The sequence below is a fragment of the Camponotus vicinus genome, unplaced genomic scaffold (genome assembly GCF_025532165.1).
Source record: "Camponotus vicinus isolate PSW18456_S1 unplaced genomic scaffold, iyCamVici1.0 SCAF_10, whole genome shotgun sequence".
Lineage (NCBI taxonomy): Eukaryota > Metazoa > Arthropoda > Insecta > Hymenoptera > Formicidae > Camponotus > Camponotus vicinus.
Window position 1 is genome coordinate 7,921,960 of NW_028141946.1, and position 23,405 is coordinate 7,945,364.

The 23,405-nt window shown below is 36.3% G+C and overlaps 4 protein-coding genes across 11 annotated transcripts in view; all 4 read left to right on the forward strand.

The window, feature by feature from the left end:
- The first annotated feature begins 1,406 nt into the window (after positions 1–1,406).
- On the forward strand, positions 1,407–3,088 carry LOC145960945 (tRNA 2'-phosphotransferase 1-like). Its single transcript, XM_083080690.1, has 2 exons — positions 1,407–1,637; positions 2,498–3,088. The coding sequence occupies exons 1-2, from the start codon at positions 1,626–1,628 to the stop codon at positions 3,086–3,088; spliced, it is 603 nt and encodes a 200-aa protein (XP_082936816.1). The 5' UTR covers positions 1,407–1,625.
- A 143-nt stretch (positions 3,089–3,231) lies between these two features.
- On the forward strand, positions 3,232–6,338 carry LOC145960943 (speckle targeted PIP5K1A-regulated poly(A) polymerase-like). Its single transcript, XM_083080684.1, has 4 exons — positions 3,232–3,491; positions 3,807–3,910; positions 4,017–4,319; positions 4,400–6,338. Exons 1-4 carry the CDS (start codon positions 3,232–3,234, stop codon positions 5,899–5,901), a joined length of 2,169 nt encoding a protein of 722 aa, XP_082936810.1. The 3' UTR covers positions 5,902–6,338.
- Positions 6,339–6,786: 448 nt separating this feature from the next.
- On the forward strand, positions 6,787–13,211 carry LOC145960941 (uncharacterized). 4 transcript variants are annotated; one of them, XM_083080681.1, is made up of 8 exons: positions 6,984–7,101; positions 7,764–7,937; positions 8,022–8,378; positions 8,753–9,406; positions 9,794–10,679; positions 10,875–10,923; positions 11,074–11,103; positions 11,355–13,211. In XM_083080681.1, exons 3-8 carry the CDS (start codon positions 8,056–8,058, stop codon positions 12,257–12,259), a joined length of 2,847 nt encoding a protein of 948 aa, XP_082936807.1. In that variant the 5' UTR covers positions 6,984–7,101; positions 7,764–7,937; positions 8,022–8,055; the 3' UTR covers positions 12,260–13,211. The 4 variants fall into 4 exon arrangements, with proteins under 4 accessions (XP_082936806.1, XP_082936807.1, XP_082936809.1 ...); XM_083080683.1 differs by having other exon boundaries at positions 7,764–7,780; XM_083080680.1 differs by lacking the exon at positions 6,984–7,101 and adding an exon at positions 6,787–6,914 and having other exon boundaries at positions 7,764–8,378.
- Positions 13,212–16,041: 2,830 nt separating this feature from the next.
- Positions 16,042–23,405, forward strand: part of Mnb (minibrain) — a 77,370-nt gene continuing 70,006 nt past the window's right edge. For 4 of the 5 annotated variants that reach the window (XR_014435501.1, XR_014435500.1, XM_083080685.1 and 1 more), the window contains exon 1: positions 16,042–17,349. The gene's annotated coding sequence lies outside the window, so the exon portion shown is untranslated. Of the gene's footprint in view, positions 17,350–17,428; positions 17,657–23,405 lie in introns of those variants that run through there. The other variant, XM_083080686.1, reaches the window with a different exon arrangement.

Sequence of the window (23,405 nt, forward strand, 5' to 3'; positions counted from 1 at the left end):
CCTTTAATCAACGATTGAATTAATCGGAGTTTGGTCGAAGCGGCCTTCAAAGATAGAAACCAATGGGTGCATCCAGAAGCACAACCGCTCACTGAGCGGCTAAGTAGCACTCGACTGTGATTGGTGAATTCAAAGATAGAAACCAATCACATTCAATTGCTACTTAGCCGCTCAGTGAGCGGTTGTGCTTCTGGATGCACCAATTGATGTAGTAATGTTCTATAACATATTTAATTTACTAATAATAGTAGTATTATGTATAATGTTAATAAATATTAATTTTAATAAGTATTATATATTGGAATATCTAATTCTTTCTATCTCGTGTGACTTACACGTTTGTTATTCATCGTAAGAAGCTGGAATCTAACTCATTCAGAATCCTGCGCAATGTTCTAGTAATGGTTTTCTGCGCAGACGTTCGACGCTTGATGCTGCCATGTAGAGGCACCTTTAGTGTTGTTTTCGGAGACGCTCCTCTGCTCGCGCATGAGCATTGAACATGGTCTCATTGAGGTACCAGAGAAGAGTGCTCTTCGATCCCCAATTCCTAGAACAGTAAAAATGCGGTGAAAATCAATAAAAGAGAATATATATCGAAATATATAGATAAATATATAGATATATAGATAAATATATAGATAAATATATAGATAAATATATTAGATAATCGTAAACTTTTTTTCAATTAGCAATATATGTTGCTTTCTAGATTAAATATATCAATAGCGTTAAAAATATTATCTAATTCGCGCTTATTCGCTAAATGCACGCACCTACTGCGCATGCGCGAGAAAAACGTCTTTGTAGAGATCTCTGGTCACAGTATATATAGTAGCGCAACTCTCTCGGCATCTTTGATATTAGCGTGGGTAGGCCGCATTCAGCGAACTCAACAGTTGGACAACATTGGCTGCGTTCAGCAGAAAAAGCTGCTTTGCAACTGTTGTAAAATTCGTGAGCCTGATTGGTGTATGCTCTTAATTTTGACTGAATCTAAGAGCATACACCAATCAGATTCATGAATTTTACAACAGTTGCAAAGCAGCTTTTTCTGCTGAACGCAGCCATTATTAGATTTTCCGATGTAATTCGACGCTGATTGGTTGGATTTAAAAGTAAAAACCAATCATGTTCGATTGCTACTTAGCGGTTGACCCCGCTGAATGCGGCCATTGGTTGCCTACTAAGGTCCATATTCTGAATCCTCTTTTATCGATAAAAGTGCTTCTAAAAGTGGCTTACAGCCAATCAGAAGGCTTATAAGCCACTTTTAAAGGCACTTTTATCAATAAAAGAGGATTCAGAATATGAACCTAAGTCCGCGCATGTGCAGTTCATTTTTATCCACGCTGAAATTGCCAGAGTGCGCTACTGTATATACTGTGATTTGGGAGTGTCAAATCTAAATACATATTTGTTCAGTGACATAAAACGTATTAACAGACGTTATTACGCGATTATTTTGTAATTACTATTTTGTAATTACTACAAGATTGCTGAGCATTCTACAAATTTTTCATATTGAGGAAGCTAAATGCTGAAATGTACACCTATAAATTGACGTAAAACGAAAGAGTCGAATTAGTGCAAGGTAAAAGTTGGAAAGGAAATTGCGTTATTTCATGTTTTCAAAGGTTAGTCCTTTGTGATGTAATAAGTTTTAAAAAAAAGCTTTATTTTTTTACTTTCTTCAGGCTATCTTATTCTTTCTTTGCGGTATGTTATGATTTGTACTGATAACACATGAAACCATACAGAAAATAAGCATATATTAGAAATACTTTCTGATAACTTCACTTTTACTTGAAGAAAATAAATACTGAGAGATACCTTAGCAAAACCTTATGTATATGTATGTAAATATGCGAAGCATTTAATCTGTAACCTTGAGAACTTTTTTTATATCTACAATATTTAATATCAATACAAATATGTGGATCATTTAATCTATACCTTGAAAATTTTTTTATATCTACAATATTTTATATCAATGTGCAATTATGGATTAGGTTTGATATCACGTAGTAATGCTTGTAATTATTTTAAATAACTTGCAATTCAAGGTATTTTTTGAGAAAGATTAGAGAGAGATCAGATATATATCCAAGTCAAGAAATTAATATATTAAATACTACATGATCGTTTTATATTTGAATATTTTTATATAATTAATATTATATAATGTTTGTATTTATATAAAAATATATATTTTTAAGATATTGATTTATAATCATATACAAGTATATGTGGATTTTATTTTTACACTGCAATATTTATAAATTAATATAATATACTATTAATCATTACTAATACATGTTAATATATAATAGTAATAAATACAGTATTTTTTATTAAATAGTTTCTCAACTCCTATAAAACATGAAAAATAGAATTTCTCTAAGAATTAATTCAAAAATCTGTTTAGCCTGGTTTAAATATGATGATTCTAACTGATGATCTTAATGATAAGATATGTTATTTATTTTATTTTCAGGATCAAAGTAAAAATGATATTGTTCTCAGCAAAACGCTATCATATCTACTACGTCACGGCGCTATAAAGGAAGGCTTAAATATTAAATCAAATGGCTTTGTTGTAGTTGATGAGCTATTGAAGAAATTGCCCTATTATACTATTGATGATATCAAGAGAGTAGTAGAAAATAATAATAAACAGAGATTTACTCTCAATACTATTAATGGTATTATAGAAATCAAAGCAAATCAGGGTCATTCCATATCTAAAATTAATGAATTAAGTTTGAGAATACTCGACGATGCAAAATTTGATATAATTCATGGGACTTATTTTAAATATTGGACGACGATAAAAACTGAAGGTTTATCGCGTATGAAAAGAAATCATATTCATTTTGCCAAGGGATTAACTTCTATTAACGGCTTCCGCCAAAGTGCAGAACTTTTTATTTATATCAATTTTGAGAAGGCGAAGAAAGATGGTTTAATATTTCTTGAATCTGAAAATGGTGTTATTCTCTGTACTGGAAATTTAAAAGGTTTTGTTGAAACAAAATATTTCCTGAGAGTAATTACTAAATATGGTCAAGCATTGAGCTTTGATTAAAAATATTAATCTTTTTGAACTTTTTATTTTTACATATTGTTTTTAAGTAACTGAAATATCAGCAAAAAATATTTTGCAAGAGTAAAAAAGAGAGAGATAAATCAGCAATTATTTAAACAATTGCATATATTGTGCATTTAATAATGACTTCTAAATCTTCTGCTGAACCTGTTAACTATGCAAATAATCAAGTTGCTACAAGTTCAAATCGTCTTGAAGTGAAATCGCGCGAGAATAAGTTTCGAGAAGAAGATCAGTATTATTTACCAGGAAGATCACTTTGTATTGCTCCTTTACCAAAAACTATATCGCGAGAGGATTTAGAGAGATTCCTTCGCCAGTTTGGTCCAGTTAAAAGGAATCGTTTTGGACGAAATTCCCTATGGATTGAATATTATGATAGGTAATATTTATAATGAAGAACAAATAAAATTATAGTTGTAGTTAGTTATAATTAATTTTCTAGCATATGCACAATGATTTACATAGCTTTAAATATATTAAGAATATTATTAGAGTATTATTTCTTTTTTCCTTAAATTTTGGTAAAAATTATATGCTGTAATGTATCAGTTTACATCTTACATTATGATTTATACAACCCAAATTTAGAAAAAAGAGAAAATTCTCTTAATATTTAAAAGTATTTAGATACAAATGTTTAAGTCATTGTCATATACTATAAAATATGTTATTTATATTGCCTTGTAATTTGCAGTGCACCTGTTAATCTTTTAATGAGCAAGTCAAATTGGTTTCCAAATGAAAAATTATGTCTGAGAAGGATTAAGAAAAATAGAGAAAATGCTGGATTTAACAGAGGTACTTAGCTCTATACTTATGTACTACAAATTTTTCTTAAAATAGATATCATATTTACTATTCCTATTTCTCTCATATAATACAAGTTTGTTTATTGTTCCATTAGAAAAAAAAGCTAATAATATACAAAATAAAACTGAGGAAGAAGAAGATCCAATAGGTTACGATCGTATAAAAGGCGTTATTGAAACTGAAGTAACATTTGATGGCCAATTAACAGCGCTTTTAAATACAATACAGCTTACTGAATTTGAATTAAAAACACGATACGATGTCATTTGCACTCACTTGAATGAGATATTCAGACCAGTCTTTCCAGAATGTCGAACATATAAATTTGGTTCGACAGTAGCTGGTTTGAGTTTTAAAGAGAGTGATTTGGATATTTATATGTACGTTGGTGAAATTGGTAAGAGATATTATTTTACTATTGTATATATATCGCAATATCGTTATACATATTTAAATAACATTTCTATTTTGTTGAAGGTTTACCACCGTCCTGTCATAAACCAGATATTCCACCGTATATGCTAACACTAACAATATTCAAAAGAGTAAGGAGAATTATGTACAGCATGAAGTCTGTTTTTTCCAATATAATATCGATCCCTAAAGCAAAAACGCCTATTATAAAATTTCGTTACATACCAACTAATGTCTCTTGCGATATCTCTTTCAAGAATGGCCTAGGTATTTATAAAAGTAATTTTCTACGTTATTGTGCGTTACGCGATCCTCGATTACGACCACTAATGCTGCTCATTAAGTATTGGGCGAGGCATTTTGGAATTTCCGGTATTGGAAGAATTTCTAGTTATGGATTAATATGTCTGATTATCTTTTATCTTCAACAAGAATCAGTCGGACTTCTTCCGTCTTTACTAGATCTTCAAAAAACTTGTGTTCCGCACATTATAAATGGATGGCAAGTAAATTTTAATGAGAATACCGTATTACCGCCTATCAGCAACAGCAGTAGTATTGCAGAATTATTTCACAATTTCTTCTCTTTTTATGCCACGTTTCACTTTAATTCATGTGTGATATGTTTGTTGGACGGGAAAACATATTCAGCAGCTGACTTTACACAAATAGACAAGTTACCTGATTATATGGACAGATACAAAACTTGCATCATGGAGAATAGTGCCAAGAAATTAGATGTTCACAAACCATTATGCCTTCAAGATCCAATTGAACTTAATCAGAATACAGCTGCAATTACATCGGACCGTGCATTAATAGCGTTCCAACATTATTGCGTATTTAGCGCCGAAATTTGTGCAGCCGCTAAAGTAAATAATTACGAAAATTTATTGAAAATATTATTTAGTACAGTACCTCCTCAATTAATATCGACGAAAAAAAGAAAAAAGAAATTTAAAAGTACGATACGGGCTGGTCGTTTCCTTCATGCTGGATTACCAAGTGACTTTGAAACACGTACAGATATTTCCAACAAAGAACAGTATAAGAAAGATAATTGGTATTTCATGATTTTTAATTTAATAAGAGATATCTTCGAAATGATCTTTAAATTACAAGTCGAGGTACTCCTTGATCAAGAAGCAAAACAACAAAAAGTTGAAGTATTATCCGATGTACATACTAGGAGTCATCAGAAAATAACGTTTCATTGCACAGGCAATAAATGTGTATGGTATAACAGAAAGAAAAATAATAGAACTCTATTGGACGTTCAATTAAGTCTATTGGAGAAAGAAGCTATTATGTCAGACAAGGTGATGGAACAATTGGACGATGAGACGAATAACATCAAGCTAGATTTTATATGTACATTAGAAAAGGCGGATAATCCTGTAGCAGTAATTATAATCTTAAACGATGAGGATAGTCAGAATCACATCTTTCGACAATTTGAATGCTTTGTAAACAGTTGGATACCAAAAATAATAGAGAAAACATTGTTACATATGTTACAATTTAAAAAGACTTACAGCCAATTACTGTACTACAAGAAACCGTGATGGTCCTGTGCATATGTATGTGTATATATCACATACACTTTTTAGCATGTATGGACCAAAGATTAACAATATTTTGTATCATTCATCAATGTAATTTAATTTGTAGTAACATTAGAAGTCATTAATTTATACAATATTAGGTTCAAATATATGTTGCCCATTTAGGATACATATATATATTTTTCAAGAAAATGTATAAATTCAAAGAATGTGATTTTAAGATAGAAAATATAAAAAGATTTAAATTTTCTTTTCTGATTCTGATTCATATTATTAATATATAATTATATTTATTGAATATATATGTGATTAATGAATTCATACATAATATGCGAACTATAATTCAGCATAATCAAATTAAATATTAAATAAATACAATTTTTTACAAGTATAAAATGTTTGTATTTTATAATGAAGGATAGGTACAGATTTTACTAGACAGTATATTTAAAATTTTTTTATCTATTTCTCAATACATTTTGTATTCTATTTTTTTAGATTATAAGAGAATATGTGCTAAAACTCATTAGTTCATAGTAATTGTAATAATTACATATATTACTTATATATATTATATGTATAATAATTTTTTTTCTTCAATATCTTACATATGTCTAATCTTAACTATGTCATTTTAAATGCAAGAAATTGAACAACGAAATTAAAAAAATTATATATATATATATATATTTTTTTTTTTTCTTTTTAGATATATATATCCAATATATTGCTTCGGATTCAGTTCTGTTCATTTCATTCCAGTACGAAATACGAGACATTAGGTTTGTTCTTTTTAATTGAATTTTTTACATATCATTTTTTCTTTCCTTTCATTGTTTCACACTTTTAAATATATATATTTGTCTCATTCTATTCCGTTCTAATTCAGCTAAAAAGAACAGCCCTATTAATAAAGAGATTGTCGAATATAACTCGGTGTAAAATTGGTAACGGTTTATAAAAAAAAATAATACGGAAGTCGTTACAATGCGCATTCATCGTTATTAATAAATGTAAGATAACAGCAAAAATAATCTCTATAAAATTGCTTAAACATATATACAATGACGAGTGAAATCTCGTACAGGATATTTAAGATCTAATCAGGAAAGTTGGGTTAGGTTAGATGAACAATATGGTGGATGAGAGAGAAAGAGAGGACTTTTTCATCGGGACTCGCGTGCATTCTCCGCATTAAGGGTATTGTTTTAATCGTGCATTCACATTTTATATTGAAGCAAGTCTGCATCTTTATCTTTTTAGCGGTCGTTCTATCGTTGATACGTGTAATTATGCGAAAGTTCTGTAATAATGCAGTCCCTTTTCCCAACATTTTTTTCACGATTACACATCAGAGACAAAACAGAAAACCTCGAATCTTAAACCTTCGACTAAATTCCGATTAATCTAATCGGCCTAATTAAATCAAGAATTATCTGCAGCAAAATTTCCAACTGTATACATTATTTGTCATTTATTTCTAATTAATTTCTAATTTAATTTCTCTCCCTATATATATGTCAAATAATAAAAAATAATTTTATCTCTGTTAAAAGAATGCAGGTAATTTGATAAATTAAAGTCAAGTTAATCAAAATTTAACCGTAGTGGCCTTTTCAATTTAATAGCACCAGAAAGTTAGTGTTTCATTTCTTAGTTTGAGTCAATTAAGTATATTTGCATTGGACATTTTACGCAGGTTGAATTATTATATTGTCAGTTACTTATCAATGTTATAGAATTGAGCAAAAATTTATACGCTCTCACACACGCACATAGAATCGAGATATTTCTAAATGTTAAAAATTGCAGTGTTATATTGAATCTTAGTGAACATGTTGAATAACTTTGTTATGTTACAGACATACTCAAGAATAAGGTATAGAGATTATAGAATATGATACAATATGTGATAAACTCTAGCCATATAATTCAAAAATAGCACAATCCAACCAATTGCGTCAGACTACTTGCTCGAGCATGTTATATCATGTTATTTCCTATAAGAATTGAATTGAAGCAAATGTGGTAACGATGTAAATACAAGCGGAGTAATTAAGTTTTGTGCAAATTTCAAAAGTTGATATAATTAAAATAATATTCTACATTGATTACTTCAGATTATTGAAGTAATCGTATAAGTTGGTGAGCAACATGAACGATACAAATGATAAAGAAGATGACAGTCAAGTGGAGATAAAGCAAGAAGACATGAAGACTACTGCCAAGATACATATAAAGCAACCTCATGAGCTACTCAAGGATTCCTCGTTAAAAAATACCAATGACGATGTGCAACGTGCAATCCAGGGTCTTAAGGAGATACCAGATGAAGAACTACAAGAATTCCTTGATGACGAAGACTTTATGCAAGGATTGGACGTCGTAGATGCTTGGGAAGGAGATGAAGAGAGAAATCGCGAGAACGAGCAAGACAAAACAAAAGCTATGGAACGAAAAGAGAGACGATCCTCTAGGTAGTGTCTTTAGTGTATATAAATGATTCTTATGTTGTATGTGTGTGTGTATGTACACATACATACACATACATATACATATACAGTGTTTTTGTACGAGATGTTTTTATGTACAAGTCCAGTTAGTACAAAAGAATTATAATTAATTGTGATCTTTTTTTTTATTTGAATTAATCACATTAATTTATATTATAGAAGATGTATTACACTCTAATTTTAGCAATTTAATTATAAGTTACAAAACTATATTATCAGACAATTTGTATATTTTGCTGTATTTATTACATGTAATAAGAAAACTTATAATAGGGTTATATATATATATATATATAATTATTTCTTTGGCAAGCAAATGATGGTAAGAGTAATTATAGGGAACGCCACCGTCCTGAGCCTAAAGGATCTTACAGCCGTGTAAAGCCGAAGAGAGAAGAGAAGAAACGCGAGGAAATTCGTCGAGACCCCTTGAAAAGCACAAAGGACATCGAACGGGACAAGATGCGAACGAAGAGAGATACTGAAAGTAAACTTCTTGCCGAAAAGGAGAAGGCGATTAAGCATTTGCTTGATTCGGATAATGTAGTCCCACCTGGTACGGAAACTGAAGCCATTCAGAGCATCACGGAGGAACAAAATAGGGAACGAGCGCAGCGCGAAGCGCAACGAAGCAGAGAACATCGCAGGAGCAAATCGTTCGATCGTTATTCCAGATCGAGTCCGGTACGACGTAGAACTCCCGATAGACTTCGATCGAGTCCTCATCGACGAAGGAGTCCTTTTGTAGCAAGTCCGGAACGTCGTAGGAGTCCTTTCAGAACAAGCGCGGAGAGACATAGAAGTCCTCATCGATACAGCCCAGGCAGGCGAAAAAATTCACCACGATATTTCTCCGATCGAAGAAGTCCCATGTTAAGTCCAGATCGTCGAAGGAGTCCTAGACGACTTAGCGGGGAACGACGATCCAGCACAGATAGAAGGTGGAGCGCTGAACGATCGCGAAGAAGACGCACTGAATGGATACATGAACGGTAAGAAAAATAATTCGTAATTTTTATTAAAAAATTCTCAGACTCTCTTTCAATTCTCTTTTATTTAAAAAAGAGAAATTTAGAAAAATCCATCAATCATAATCCATATTAATTTAAAAATAATTATTCTTTTTTACGCTATGTGTGTATGTTTGCGTATGTATGCGTGCGTGTACCTGCGTACTATAAGAGCCATTTTATACAAATATGTTTATTACTATTTATGTGAGAGCTATACAAGTATTTTGCATTAAACATTTTATATTCTTATTGTAATGTGTGTAGAAATATGTATACACATATATATCTATTAAAAATGTAATAGAGACTGTATCTTAGTAATTTTATCTTAACACATCGCAATTGTAACTACTTTAAATTGTTAAGCCGAAGAAGTCGATCTCACGATCGGAGGAGCCGCAGTATGGAACGTAGAAGACGCTCGAGTCGCTCGCCAACAAGCAGACGATACAGTCCTCGTCGCCGAAGTCGCACACGTACGCGCAGCAGGTCTGTGGAGAAGCGTACAAGGAAGCGGTCGCCCTTCATTAACGAACTGGCAAGACAATTGAGAAACGAAGCAATGATGCCGACCGGTGTGAACAGCAGTGGATACGTACCACCCGCAACAATGGAAGGAATTGCACCGCTGCTCAATCCACCTGTGTATCAACAAGAAGCGGAACCTCGACCACCGCCACCACCACCACCACCATCTGTAGCGCCTTCGACGTACATGCACCAACCAGGTTCACTTGCACCGCCTTTGCCGTCATCATCTATGTTACCTATCCCGAGTGGACCGCCGTTTGTGAATTTCGAATCCATGCCGGGTGTACCGTCAATGAATTTCGAACCCATGCCACCGCCACTGCCCATGCCGTCGCACATCCTACCTCCAGCCGAATATTCCTCCGGTCCCGTCATGTATAATCAGTCGAATGTCGCCCCTCCTATTCAACCACCACCCCCGCCATCGACGATCTGTCCAGCCTTGCTCCCTACGCCGGTACCGTCGCCACAACCTGTACCCGCACCGGTGATGGATCATACACAAATATCATATAATCCGTCGCACACTATGACCTCTGTTCAACGATCGCCGATTCGTCAATTTGAATCTTCGAGCAAACCTTCAAATCATTCGACTGCACCGTCCACGTCGTCGCAGAATTACGCGGAACGTGGATCAGCAACATCGTACACTGAATTTCATGCTCCGCACGAAGAACGAATGAAAACACCCGAACCACCGGTCATCTCCAAACCAAAAGTAATTTTAATACATAATTACGATGAATACTTTTTATCTTGTTTTAAATTCGATGAGAAGAAGCGTTTATCGCTACATCGAAATTAGTGGATATTAATTTATTTTAATTCGTCGTAGAGCGTTACTTTTACTTCAATCATATATGAATAACATGCAGAAAATAGATTAACATTTTTTTATGACTTGATCTTACAGCAAAAAACCAGCTTATCCAGTCTACTGGAAGCGTCTGTTTCAGCCAAAGGTGCGAGTATGTTTTTACTTGTTTCGTGTTTCATTGAAAAATTTATAGAAGAACTTTATATACAGTTCATTTTTTAATCAATCATAAAAAGTATTTGATGTAATTTGTTAAATAATATTAATTTTTTATATTTTTTATCACATCCTCTAGATCCATCTAATATACCGGTGCTATATCCAGGTAAGAATCTTGAAATTTTTAATAAAGTGTTTATAATCGCGCTTCAGGGATGTGAAAGTTGCGCGATATATCTATTTAATATATAACCAAAGTGTACTCTTTTGTATAAAGACACTTGTGTGCCCTATTGTATGATTAATGTGCGTGAAGATTACAAGAAGCATGACATACAGCGTATCTTTATAAGCATTACGGCATGCACATCCTTCGGCTGTTGATTCTACGCGAATCTGTTTTCTTTTCACTAATAGGATTCAAGCCTGAAATAATGCGGCATTGCGAACAAGCGCTGTGCCAGCTTCCACTTGAGGATCCACGTTTAAAGATGAAGGGCAGATTTTTCTATGATCGTAATGAAGAAGGTGATACGAAAAATGACGCCGAGGATCATACATCGAATTCGATACTTCTTCAGAAAGGCAAAACCAAGATATTTTGGGAAGAGAGCAACAAAGAGGAACAGCAGATACCGATTCCAAAATCGACAACTCAGATGCATCAGAAGATCTGTCAAACAGATGAATTAGAAACGGAAACGAAGGGCGTGCAAGTATATGTCACCATGGTTGACGTTGAAACACAGGTATATTCGCACGATCTCCAATCGCCAATAAAGGAAGAAAAGCGACCGATAATGGAGCGTCTTGATCGGAGCGGGGTACGGGAAACGTATGAGTATGCTTCCAGTTTTCGTGACGTCGAGGATCTCAGATGGAGTCTAAATAATTCTTCGCAGAGACGTTTTTGGAATAGACAAACATCTCCTTCTAGAAGATCCACCGACGAGCATGAACATCATGTAGAATCTATAGATCATGGATCTAGAAGCTTAAGATTAGAATCTCCTGTTAGAAATAGAGATGAATTCTCCACTCATATTGCACGTGATCATTATAGTCATAACAGATATTCGCCAGATTATCATAGACGTTCTATGGAACGCGACGATTACCATGACAGGAGGAGCAATCATAGCCGCGGAGAAAGTCCAATGGAATTGGAAGAATCCGACGATGAATTAGTGGATGGCCATACATTCCAAAGAGAACACGATTGGCATGGAAGGGAAAAGATTTTAAGAGGCAAAGGTCACATTTTGAGAGGAAAGGGAGGAAGACCGTATCGGAATCGCGGAAACTTTCGGGGCAAGTTTTAAGACTATTAATTACACATACATCGAATAGAATATCATGTCAGTAATGATAACTTTAATGACTTTCATGTTAACGTATATATGTATATATTGAAAGTTACAAGGAATATTATATTAAACATGATCATAAAAACCACACATAAATTGTTATTCTGTGATGTTATGTACATGAAATTTAATTGATATCAAAAAAGTGAAGGGAGATGAATATTTAAACATGAATTCATGAGTTCCGAATGAAGAGGATTATATAAATATATGCTCAAATATTTCTACATAAATGTGTTTAACCAAAGGATTGTGCAAATCGCGCCAATAATGGAAAAAATAATGGAAAAAGTGTTTGAAAAAAAAAACCACATCATTATCTCCTTTTTCACATTGCAAGACTTGTCACAATCAGAATAATATTATATGTAATATTGTAATATGTATTATAATATTTGTAACATTGCATACTACGCAATGATAAATATTGTTTGATTATTATCACTTTTATTGTAGATTTATATATGCATAACTGGTGATAAAAATATGACAATTTAATAAAAAGAAAAAGTACATACAATTAGTAGAACAATATATGAACCTTATAAATACACACACACAGAAAACATATGATACATGATAATGCTAATGTAATGAAGATTTACAGCAGAAACAATAAAGATTATGAATGGAATGTATTATGGAATTTGCAAAAATGTATACATGAATTTTTTTGTGAAAATTTTTTTATAGAATTCTTTTTATCATAGGTCACCATTATTTCTTGTTAAAACTTGGATGTTCCATTGACCACATCTGTTCTCATGGTTATAGAAACTTTATTGTAGAATAGTTATGCGAAAAATTAAATGTTATGTAAAGAGATATATATATATATGAAGAAATATATATATATATAAATGTTTACGAATCGGAAAAGAGAGAAATATATATGTTTACGGATTTATATATACAAATTTATTTTTAAACAGCGTATCTCATTTTATTAAGACTTTTTTTTATTGTGAATTAATTCGGAACTATATACATGCTATATCTGATTTATTCTTCGTTATACATATTATGATTTTTATAAAGAAAACAGTTTATCGAGTGCCATCTCATCTCAAGAATAATAATATCATAATAATTATGTTTACCTGTCATGCGTTATAAGTATGCGTGCACTTGTTAATAAAGTTTTCCATCACTTAACAATGTATATACTTTCTATTATATAGTTTTGTTGCCACTAAGTAATATCGAAATTTGTATTTATTTCAATAAGTATTTAAATTGTGACGACAATGTATTGAAAAAAAGTGAGCAAAATTTATGTATGTATATATATATTTTTTCTCATATTTTAAATATAGTTTCTATGATGTATCAAATTGTTCTGTGCACACGTAAAGCTTTTCAAATTTAATAGTTGATTTTAATAAGTAATAATACTTTTACAAAAGTGAGGCTATCTATTTTTTTATCTATTTTTCCTCTAATTATAATTATGTGTGCCTTTAAAAGATTATTTTACTAAGAGCAGTCATTTATTTTCATAATTTATAATAAACTTGTTATATAGATATAATTACAGATTTATAATTTTTCCTCCTTAATTGTTTTGTTTGTACTAGTTTAATGATATTTTTATATGATATATATAAAACACATATTTTATTCATTCTTATTTATTTACAGTGTACATATTTATATACATTAAATACATGAATCATATACTACCGATTACTCTATAATAAATATATAAACGTGCACATAGAAGTACATAGATCAATACAATTAATTGATCTGTATATCTGTATATGATACAATAAAAAAAACCATTTTTACAATTCAGTGATTATTTAATTGTGTATATCCGTCAATATTTTGAAAAAAAATGGTTTGATACTTTTAAACATGACATAAATTGTTAACGCGCTTTTTCAAAATTAAGTATACTTAAATTGTTTTGTTTTAATTTTCAGATACGCAATTGTCGATTGCTCTGGCGAACAATTTATATTGCAATTTAACGCGATTTGCGTTTATGAACCGTCCAGTTCATCGATCAAAGATTGCTGGCAAATAATTCCTTTGTCAGCCTTGCTCAGATGTAAATGCCTTATCATTGCGTGTAATTCTTAATGACTTCAGCAGAAATCTCGGGAGAATGTATACGTCAATCGCAAATCTATTTTCTATTACGAGTACGATTAACGACTCATCTTTAATTAACAGCTCTTTCCAAGATAAGTATTTTCTTCCCGACAAAATCGCGATTTTCTTAGTCTCGAAAGCAGCAATCAACCTCTTACGCGAAATTATGCTCGCCTCGCGATTACATTTTTCGCAAAGTCAGGAAGAAATACAAAGAAACTGGAAAATTTAAAATGCAATTTTTAATTGCCGATTTTTCTATACACGACCAAAGTGTGACAATTTTATTTTTCGTAAAGTTGAGTTTTATATCGAATAATTAATTTGTTTTTTCTACTCGTAATTTATAACGATAAATTAAAACGCGTCCGGCATCTCATTTCCCTCGATATCGACGTTCAATCCGTCCATTGGAATCGCTATGGATCGCCACGGATATCGATTCGAAATCACCCTAGTTATCGCGGGGGCGACGCGACGCGTAGGGCCGGTGGTGCGCGCGCGCGCGGCGCGCCGCGCCGACGCGCGCGGGCGCCATCTGGCGGGAGTCGGGCGCATTCGCTGTTGTCAAGCGGCGCGGTATCGCGTTGGCAGACCTGCGGCGGGTCGCGCGACGGCGCGGTACTCGAAGGCTGTGCCGAGATATGCGCGCGCTATCTCTCTCTCTCCGTCACGACGGTGGCGCCCGAGTGCGCCGCCTGCCGGCCGATTCGCCAAGCATTCGGCATGGATCCAGCTCCATGTTCGCCCGTGAAAGCGATGCGGTGTCCCCGCGGTTAGGACGTTGTACGATTCTCGTGTGTGCTGCGAGAACGTCGCGCGTTACGCGTCGCGCTCGTCGCGGGCTCGTCGTGATCGGTGCTCATTCGTGCGCGTCCGCGAAACAGTGGTGCGTCGAACGACCTCGTCTCGTGTGTCTCAGTGTGGCGTGGCGGCACAGCAACAGCAGCAGCAGCAGCAGTGGTAGAAGCACCAGCAGCGGTAGCAGCAGCAGCGGCAGCGGCGGCGGCGGCGACAACAATCTCAACCCGGTGCAGCTCCTACGAGGCGTCCGCGGGGAACCTCGTGGAAGCCGATCACGGCTGCGACGCGAGCTGGCGAGGAGGAGCGCTCGTCGGTGCGTGTCGGCGGCGGTGGCGACGGCGACGGCAGCAGCGGCGGCGGCGGCGCGTGCTGCGAGGACGAGGTGAATGCACGGCGGCCGCGGTGTGTGCCAGTGGTGTGCGCGCTCGTCGCCCGTGGAAACCCGCCAAAACCCGCGGCCGCGAACAACCACCACCGTCACCGTCAACAGTAACGGCAACCGCAGCAACGTCATCGACGAGAAGAACAACAACAACGACGGCGACGACGACGACGATACCGGGAGGAGCGTCTCGGGCGGCTGCAAAAATCCCGTGAGCATCAAAAACAATAACAAATACATCAGCGACGTTGTTATTAACGGCAGCATCCGTCGCACTGGTACCGTAGCGCGACAGCGACGACGACGACAACAACAACAACAACGACAACAACAACAACAACAACAACAACAACAACAACATTGTTATCGTGCAGTCTCGTCGACGTTGTTTCGACGTTGCGTCGGGGTGTCGCGGCGTTTCTCTCGCGACGCCGTCGCCGGTTACGGCTAGTTTCGGCTGGTGGTGGTGGTGGTGGAGAGAGAGGAAGGTCGCGCTCGTGTGACGGCAACAACGACGGTGACAACGACGGCGGCGGCGACTACCGCCGAGCTCGCACGTCGTTGGCGGCGACAGCGGCGGCGGCGACTGCGTTCTGTTATTATTTTGCCGCGGTGCTTTTGACCCTACGTACACCGGGCGAGTTCATTGCGACGCTCAAGCGGGGGGTGTCAGCCGGTAGTACACGTCCGCACCGCGCTCTTCTCCTCCGCGTATCCTCCGTCGCCTCATCCTGCCGCTTCTCCCCCTCCTCCATCCGTCTGGCGGCAGCGCCGGCGTCGACGGAGGCGGCGGGCGCCTCGTGATCGTCGAGGAGCGCGAGGAAGAACGCCGGAAGATCGGGGCGCGTCCTTAAGGCGCCCGGTCGGTCCCGCGGGGTCCGGGGACCCCCTCAGTCTCGAGGGGAGGAGGATCCTTCGCTCGCGCGGAGGGCGGAGAATCGATTTTCGCGTCGCGCGAAAAAATCGTGAGAATCGCGCGCGCGAACCACGTGATAACGTCGTCGCGAAGTACGACCAGTAGAGTCGATCGGCGATCCATCGGGAGATCCATCGATGCACGCGGTGACGCCGACGACCATAACCTGAAAGACCGGATAACGCGCGCGCTCTCCAACTGTCAGATCCCCGTCTCCACTCGACTGTCAAAAACGACTGTGTTTTTCGCAACGAGCTTGACGTTTTTCAACAACGAGCGAGGGAGTAATTCCCTGTGTTCGTAAGCGAAGCCGCGTCGCGTCGCGTCGCGTTGTTTTCGCGCTCGAAAAGTTAGCGCGTTGGCGCGCGAACCAGCGCGCGTCATGCTCGCGGTGACAGCTCGGCGATAAGGTGATTTTCCTCCCGCCAGTGCTCCGTCTTCTCTCGCGTGCACGCGCGCGAGCACATCTCGCGGAGAGATATACACATATATATATATCCGGTTTTCATTCCCCCCCCCCCTCCCCCGCCCCCACGTTCTGTGAAGTGAAGTGCGCGACTGTTAAATCTGTGAAAACGTACGTGATGTGTGTGCCGCGTATGTAACACACCCACACACGCATACACACACGTATCTGTATCATTCAGTGTGCCCGGTGGTGCGAGTTTTCTTCCTCGTCGTCGTGCGCCGAGTTTTTTCTCCTCCTCGAGATTCTACCCCTGTCTGGTACCTCGTCTCCTATTCACGGTGTCGTCGGCGTATTCTCGGGGGATCGTCCGAAGGGGAGGATCGAAGAGGGAAAACGCGTTCCCGCCTGTGCGAGAGAGAGGAACCGCGTCGAAGGTACGCAACATCGATTCTTTCTGCTCATCGTCCGAGTTTTTTTTTTTTAAGGTTAGATTCGACCGCTCGCGTCGCGCCAGTCGATCGAACGGTCGAAAGGCAAGCGCGTGTCGTCGCGTCGCGCATTGTTTACGTGTGCGTCGTAAGCGTGCGTTCGTTCTCGCGTTTGCCTCCCGCTCGAGCGTTCCGCCCGGTTTCGAAATGCGCGGAGACTCGTTGCACGCGGAGAGATGCGTTTTCAGCGAAGCGTGCACTCGTCCGACCCGCGAATCCTTCCACGACGACGGACCTAACCTCAAAGCTCGTCGTAAGTATTAACGCTGGCTCCCTGTTGCCGCGCCGCTGCCGAACAGCTGTTTAAGCGCCTCGAGGGGGGGGGGGACTCCGACCTCTTTTTTTTTTTTTTTTTCGTCGATTGCGCTCTCTTTCTCTCTCTGCCAGAGTAATGTGTCTTGATTCGCGAGTGAAACGAAATTCGCTCGATGATATATCGATAATATTTCTTATATTTTTCTATTCTTTAATAGACTGGAGGAAAAATTGAGTTAAGCGGGTTTAATTAACGTAAAGTTTGATTGTGTTATTTAATTGGATAATCTTTTAAAAATATTTCTTCCAGTCTTTTTAATGCGTGTCATTTACTTGATTCTTCATCACATCTAAAATGTACACGATTGCATGTCATTAAAAAAGAAATGAGAAAGTGAATAGTATCGCATACTTTTGCGTATGAAATATTCACGCATTTGCAGTGTAATCGTTCCATCTGTTTGTTGACATGCAATCGCAATAGAATTACAAGTAACATCACATTATCTGATGATATCGCATTCGTATATTTTTATTATTATTCAAATTGATATATATTTTAATTTCTAAAATTATATTTATTTTCTTCGTATCTTGGTTGAAGGGAGTCTTGATCAATGATTTTAGAGAGCATTCTGTGGCTATCTTTGGTGCAGCTTTACTAGAGGAAATTTTCGTTATCGAGAGACGAGTTTTTTGCAAAACATAATTTTGCAATTAATTTTATTCTTTTAATTAAAATTATTTTTCACGAAGAAGGTAAAAGTACCTTCAAAAAGAAAATTCGGACATTTGATTCGAATGCACAAAATCGATCGATATGACAAAATAAATCTTATATTAATACGTCTTTAATACAGGAATATATTCGTCCTTGCGTCACAGCGCGTTTCATATTATCGCGCAATCGCGTTATTAAACTGCAAGTGGTAGGTTTACGACCAGCGTTGCCATCGTATTTACAGTCGTAAGGAGTTTCGAGGAACAAAACCTGAAAATAAACGAGTGTGCACATTAAGGTTCGTTAACGTCGTAACACTTCCTGGACTAAGTCATTCCTAAAGTCATTAGAGCTTGTTTTCTACATATTTATGCATCGGGATTGTCTTGTGGTTAAATCATTTGAACCTACATATTTTACCGATTGACTTTATATCGTTATTTTATCTTTCAATCTTATTCACATATCAGATACTTGTAGATATCAAACTGTCAGATTGAGTTCTGAATCATGACATAGATATCAAACAACGCTATATTTGATCGAAAATAGCTTACAATTAGTGTCCCTAGATAGAAAATGTATTAATAAACCTTTGGAAAATATAAGGAGGAAAAATCAAACGTTAAATATCTGATAAAAAAAGAACGATAAGATATAAACGAAAAGTGAATATTTATACGATGAGAAATGCACGGGACACAATAATTCGATGAAATAATATTTGGAGACAGTTTAACAATATAATTTCTATGCATATATACTTCCTAATGTTTTCCCTGGAATTTTAACATTCGTTATGACGCGATAAAATTCTTATACGAACGCACGCACACGCACAAAAGATTATTTAGAGATAAGACGATATTTTTTTTTATCGCCAGATATCGTAAACATACTGTCAAAATTTCTTTTGTTACTGCAAAAATTCTACAAATGGTGACATTACGTGGGAAAAGAACCGCGTAATAAGTCCGCGTCGTTGCGTCGCGTGTTTCGCATTATCGCGCAATCGTGTTATTGCGCGTGTCGTCCGAAAAAGTAATAAACCGAAGGCGGGAAAAACCGACGAGGTGGGAGCGCGATTCGATATCTCGAAGTTAACGCGTCGACTTCCCCCTGAAAATTGATATAGACCGATTCCAAGAAGAGATACAACACATTTATCTAAATATACCTTATCTCGAGTCGATCGAGACGTGTGTTTGCTCTTTTTTTTTTCTTTCACACCAAAGTTAAAGTCTCGAGAGGTAAAAAAAGACTAATGGATTTGCGGATTACGAGTATAACTCTTTTTTTTTCCTTCCGTAATTATTCTCGGTAATACGCAAATGATTTTTTACCTCTCGATTCGCAGACCTCGAAGATATGCCATTTTTACGCGATTCCTCCGTTAGATAATCTTTTTGCACATATTAAATTTTTTTATGTATTATTTTTCTATATTTATATATTATTTTTTTTGTATATTAATTCCTGATATAATCAATAATATATTAATATATATTATTAATATATTATTTCTTATTATATATTATTACTTTTTTTATATATTAATTTCTTATTAATATAAAATTCTTTATTAATATATTATTAACAATTGTTTTATAATTACGGTGAAACGGGGCAGTTACGTAATTCTGTCCTCATTCATAATTTTCTCAATCGTAAACTAATTGTAATTGACTGCAATTTATATATACATGATTGCATGAAAATGCGCAAGTGTATTCCATCTTTGTACAATAGCTTCATCGATTGTGTTTTCGAGCGTCAATCTGCTCGATTCACGTGTACGTGCGTAGCTTTGCGAAATAAGACCCTAATTTCGACGCGGCGATGTCATTATTAGTTTGATATTAAATTACGTGCCTCGAATCAATAAATTGCCCGCGAACAACGACACATCCGCGATTACGATCTCGCGGTGCGCCAGATTTTTTTTTTTTTTTTTTTTTTAATCGAGGATCTCGGGAGATTCGCCTCGAGAAAGCCACTACGTCGCGGTTGCACTCATCGTGCACTCATCGTGCAGAGATCCACTTTATTGATTCGGTATGACTTTCGACGCGTCGACGCTAACAATGCTGTTCTCTGAAACATGTTGAGTCACGGCGCGTATGTCTGCACTTTAAAACAAGAATACGGGGCGCTCTCTGTGCCGTTCCGCTCGTATCGATTAATGTGATTTTGTTTCTGTACGTCTTCTCCATCCGTTTCTCCGAGTGTAATTTCTCGGATTCGGAATGCACTGCACTGTCTTCTTAATTCCAGTTATAAATTAATTACCGTTGGAGCGAATCTACTTTTTCGCGCAGATATCACGTCGGCGCAAAGATCGTGTGGTCCCATTTTTTTTTTTTTTGAAAAATAAATTTATATCGCTATTAAAATAAATAAAGCTATCTTCAACGTAAAAAACGTGCTTTTGAAAATAAAATATTGATAAAATAGGTGCTTTCCATTTACATCAAAACTCAGATAAATCTGACTTCCGTCTTTCTTCAACATTCATGTTAAAGAAAGACAGAAGTGAGATTTATCTGAGTTTTGATGTAAATGGAAAGCACCTATTATAACTCAACAACTTGATTTGCCTTTGATAAAACGACACGATTTTATTGCTGAAAATGTAAATTTTTATACATTTTTTTTTTTTTTAATAAAAATATATAAAACATTTAGTTTTATCAATGTCTCTTTTTAGATGATTTAATTATTTAACGAAGCGCAGACTGCATCTTAAATCCGCGATTATGTTGCACGAAGTTTAATGAAAAAAATCACCCGATAAGATCGTTATAACGCAATATGAAGATATAGATACGGGGACAGTTTGCAGAAGATGTACAGCGCGAATAAAAAAAAAATCGCGCTGACTTAGAGGTCGATCAAGCAATTTTTTTCCGACGCATTTCAACGTCTGCTTAATCAGCGTTGACGGTCTTTCTTATCGCTGCAATGTGTACCCTAATTGATTCATCGCTCTCGAGAAGCGCGTACAATCGTAAGATTCCGCGAATTCGATTATATTTTTCGGCGATTTCGGCTCGTGTAGTCGCGAAAGTCGGGGAGAAGTCGAAGGAGACACGTGCGAAATATCGATGGTAGGTCAGTTACAGGTGACGTTTATCAGATCGGAGTTACACTCGCGTTAAATTCGACCTGTGACGAGACTTTTTCGAATTTTTCCATTTATCAGGCGCAAACACGCTTTCGTTTACACAGTAAAAGAAGTCGCATCGATAAAACGAGCCGGATGCCCCGGCACGATTACCAATGTCGTGGTTATTGTCGATCGAGTGCTATTGAGCCTCGTGAGAAGAAAGTTTTGAAATTCCAACGATTATGTGTGAAAATATAAAGCTTGAAAAATTACGCTTTATGATATATTTGATACATTTTAAAATTATGTTTAACTTTTTAGATGCATTATAAGGATTTATACGCGCGTATAATAATTTTATATTTATAAAACTGTTGAAATATTTTCAATTACAGACACTTTTTGTCAGTGAAATTAATTATTTGTGCGCTAAACATAAGGTGAAAGTTTAAATTTACTTTATATAATTTAAATGGGACAAAAATGAGAGATAGAGGTCATTATTTATTTGCACACATTTCTGAAAATTAAATTGCATGTATAAATTCTTTATTTTTAATTTTTAACAATTAAAAAATTATGCGCATGCTTTGATTTTTAAGAGAAAAGTCTATTTAACATCGAATGAGGAAATAATTGAAATATTATACAGTGGAAAATCTTACAAGGAAGAGGGTTCAGTTTGAAATAAAATCTTGAGAGAGATTATATCTGTTCAAATATACATAATATTTTATAATAATGTAAAAGATGACATTATTTCGAATTAATACGAGGAAATGACCATAAAAGGCAAAAATCGTACCACCAGAAACATGACACGATAAAATTTATGCAGCATATTTTGACATGTGTTAAAACACCTCTGCATCAATTTTTCTGCCTTTACGTTGTCAGTTTATTTCTTTTACAACTGAAATAACTTTGCATCATTCTTGATTGATGTTTTGCTTTAAATGTGCGATGAAACCATTGATCGTATGGTGGGGTTAATACGGGAAGTCTCGAGCTCTACTTAAATACCTAAGAGAGAGAAGGTCGAGATTTTAGTTGGTACGTACAATTCGGTTTTTGTCCCGTTACCCTTTAACCACGTGCGCTTGCGAGGAATATATTCTCGTAAAATTCTGACCTTTCGCCCGAGTCCATATTTCGAGGGTCGTCGAAGGAATTATTTGACCTTTCTCGTCGACAATATCTACGTCCGATTGAAAAGAGAGAGAGAGAGAGAGAGGGAGAGAAAGAGTGCACCTCGTCGAATAACAATCCTTTTAATAGATTCCCCCCCTCCTCTACGAATCTCGACGTCTCGGTCAAACATAGTACAAGCAAGTACAAAAAAGAATGTTAATTCCACGCGCATTTTTCACTGCATTATGACATTAATGAACAGCGGTTCGATGTAATTTCGAGTTATGCACAATAAGCGGAATCGCGCGGGACGAATTCGCGTTTACATATCTGCTTTTAGCGAAGCAAGCCTGCTGTGACGGTCGTTGCAATTAAATCTTATACACGCGAGACGAACGGACGTCTGTTTAAAATTCCGACGCGCCGGTCGATTTCCGTTTCGGCAAAATTACGGTATGAATCTCTCGCACAAACACACCCGGTAGGTACGTCCGCTCGTGTACAAGCGACGATTCTTTTCCCCGAGCGAGAACACGTGTACAATTTTCGCATAGTAACACTACCAAGAGGAAACAGATATAATGATATAAATTATGCAATAATAAAAAAATAATTTTTATTTACATTTTTATTTATTTTTATTTACAACATTTATATATAATATATTACTCTTAAAAAAAAAGACATTTCATACTAGCTATTTTGCAAGAAATCACCTCGAATTTTCTACCTTCCGTTCTTCGTCCAGGAGCGCTGGAAAAGTTTGGAGCTTTAGACGAGATACGATGA

Bases quoted from the DNA above. Each gene is read 5' to 3' on its own strand.
- LOC145960943 (XM_083080684.1), top strand. From the start codon at position 3,232: ATGACTTCTAAATCTTCTGCTGAACCTGTTAACTATGCAAATAATCAA. The intron at 3,492-3,806 runs GTAATATTTATA...TGTAATTTGCAG, and splicing joins TGGATTGAATATTATGATAG to TGCACCTGTTAATCTTTTAA. The intron at 4,320-4,399 runs GTAAGAGATATT...ATTTTGTTGAAG, and splicing joins TATGTACGTTGGTGAAATTG to GTTTACCACCGTCCTGTCAT.
- LOC145960941 (XM_083080680.1), top strand. From the start codon at position 8,056: ATGAACGATACAAATGATAAAGAAGATGACAGTCAAGTGGAGATAAAG. The intron at 10,924-11,073 runs GTGCGAGTATGT...CACATCCTCTAG, and splicing joins AGCGTCTGTTTCAGCCAAAG to ATCCATCTAATATACCGGTG. The intron at 11,104-11,354 runs GTAAGAATCTTG...TTTCACTAATAG, and splicing joins TATACCGGTGCTATATCCAG to GATTCAAGCCTGAAATAATG.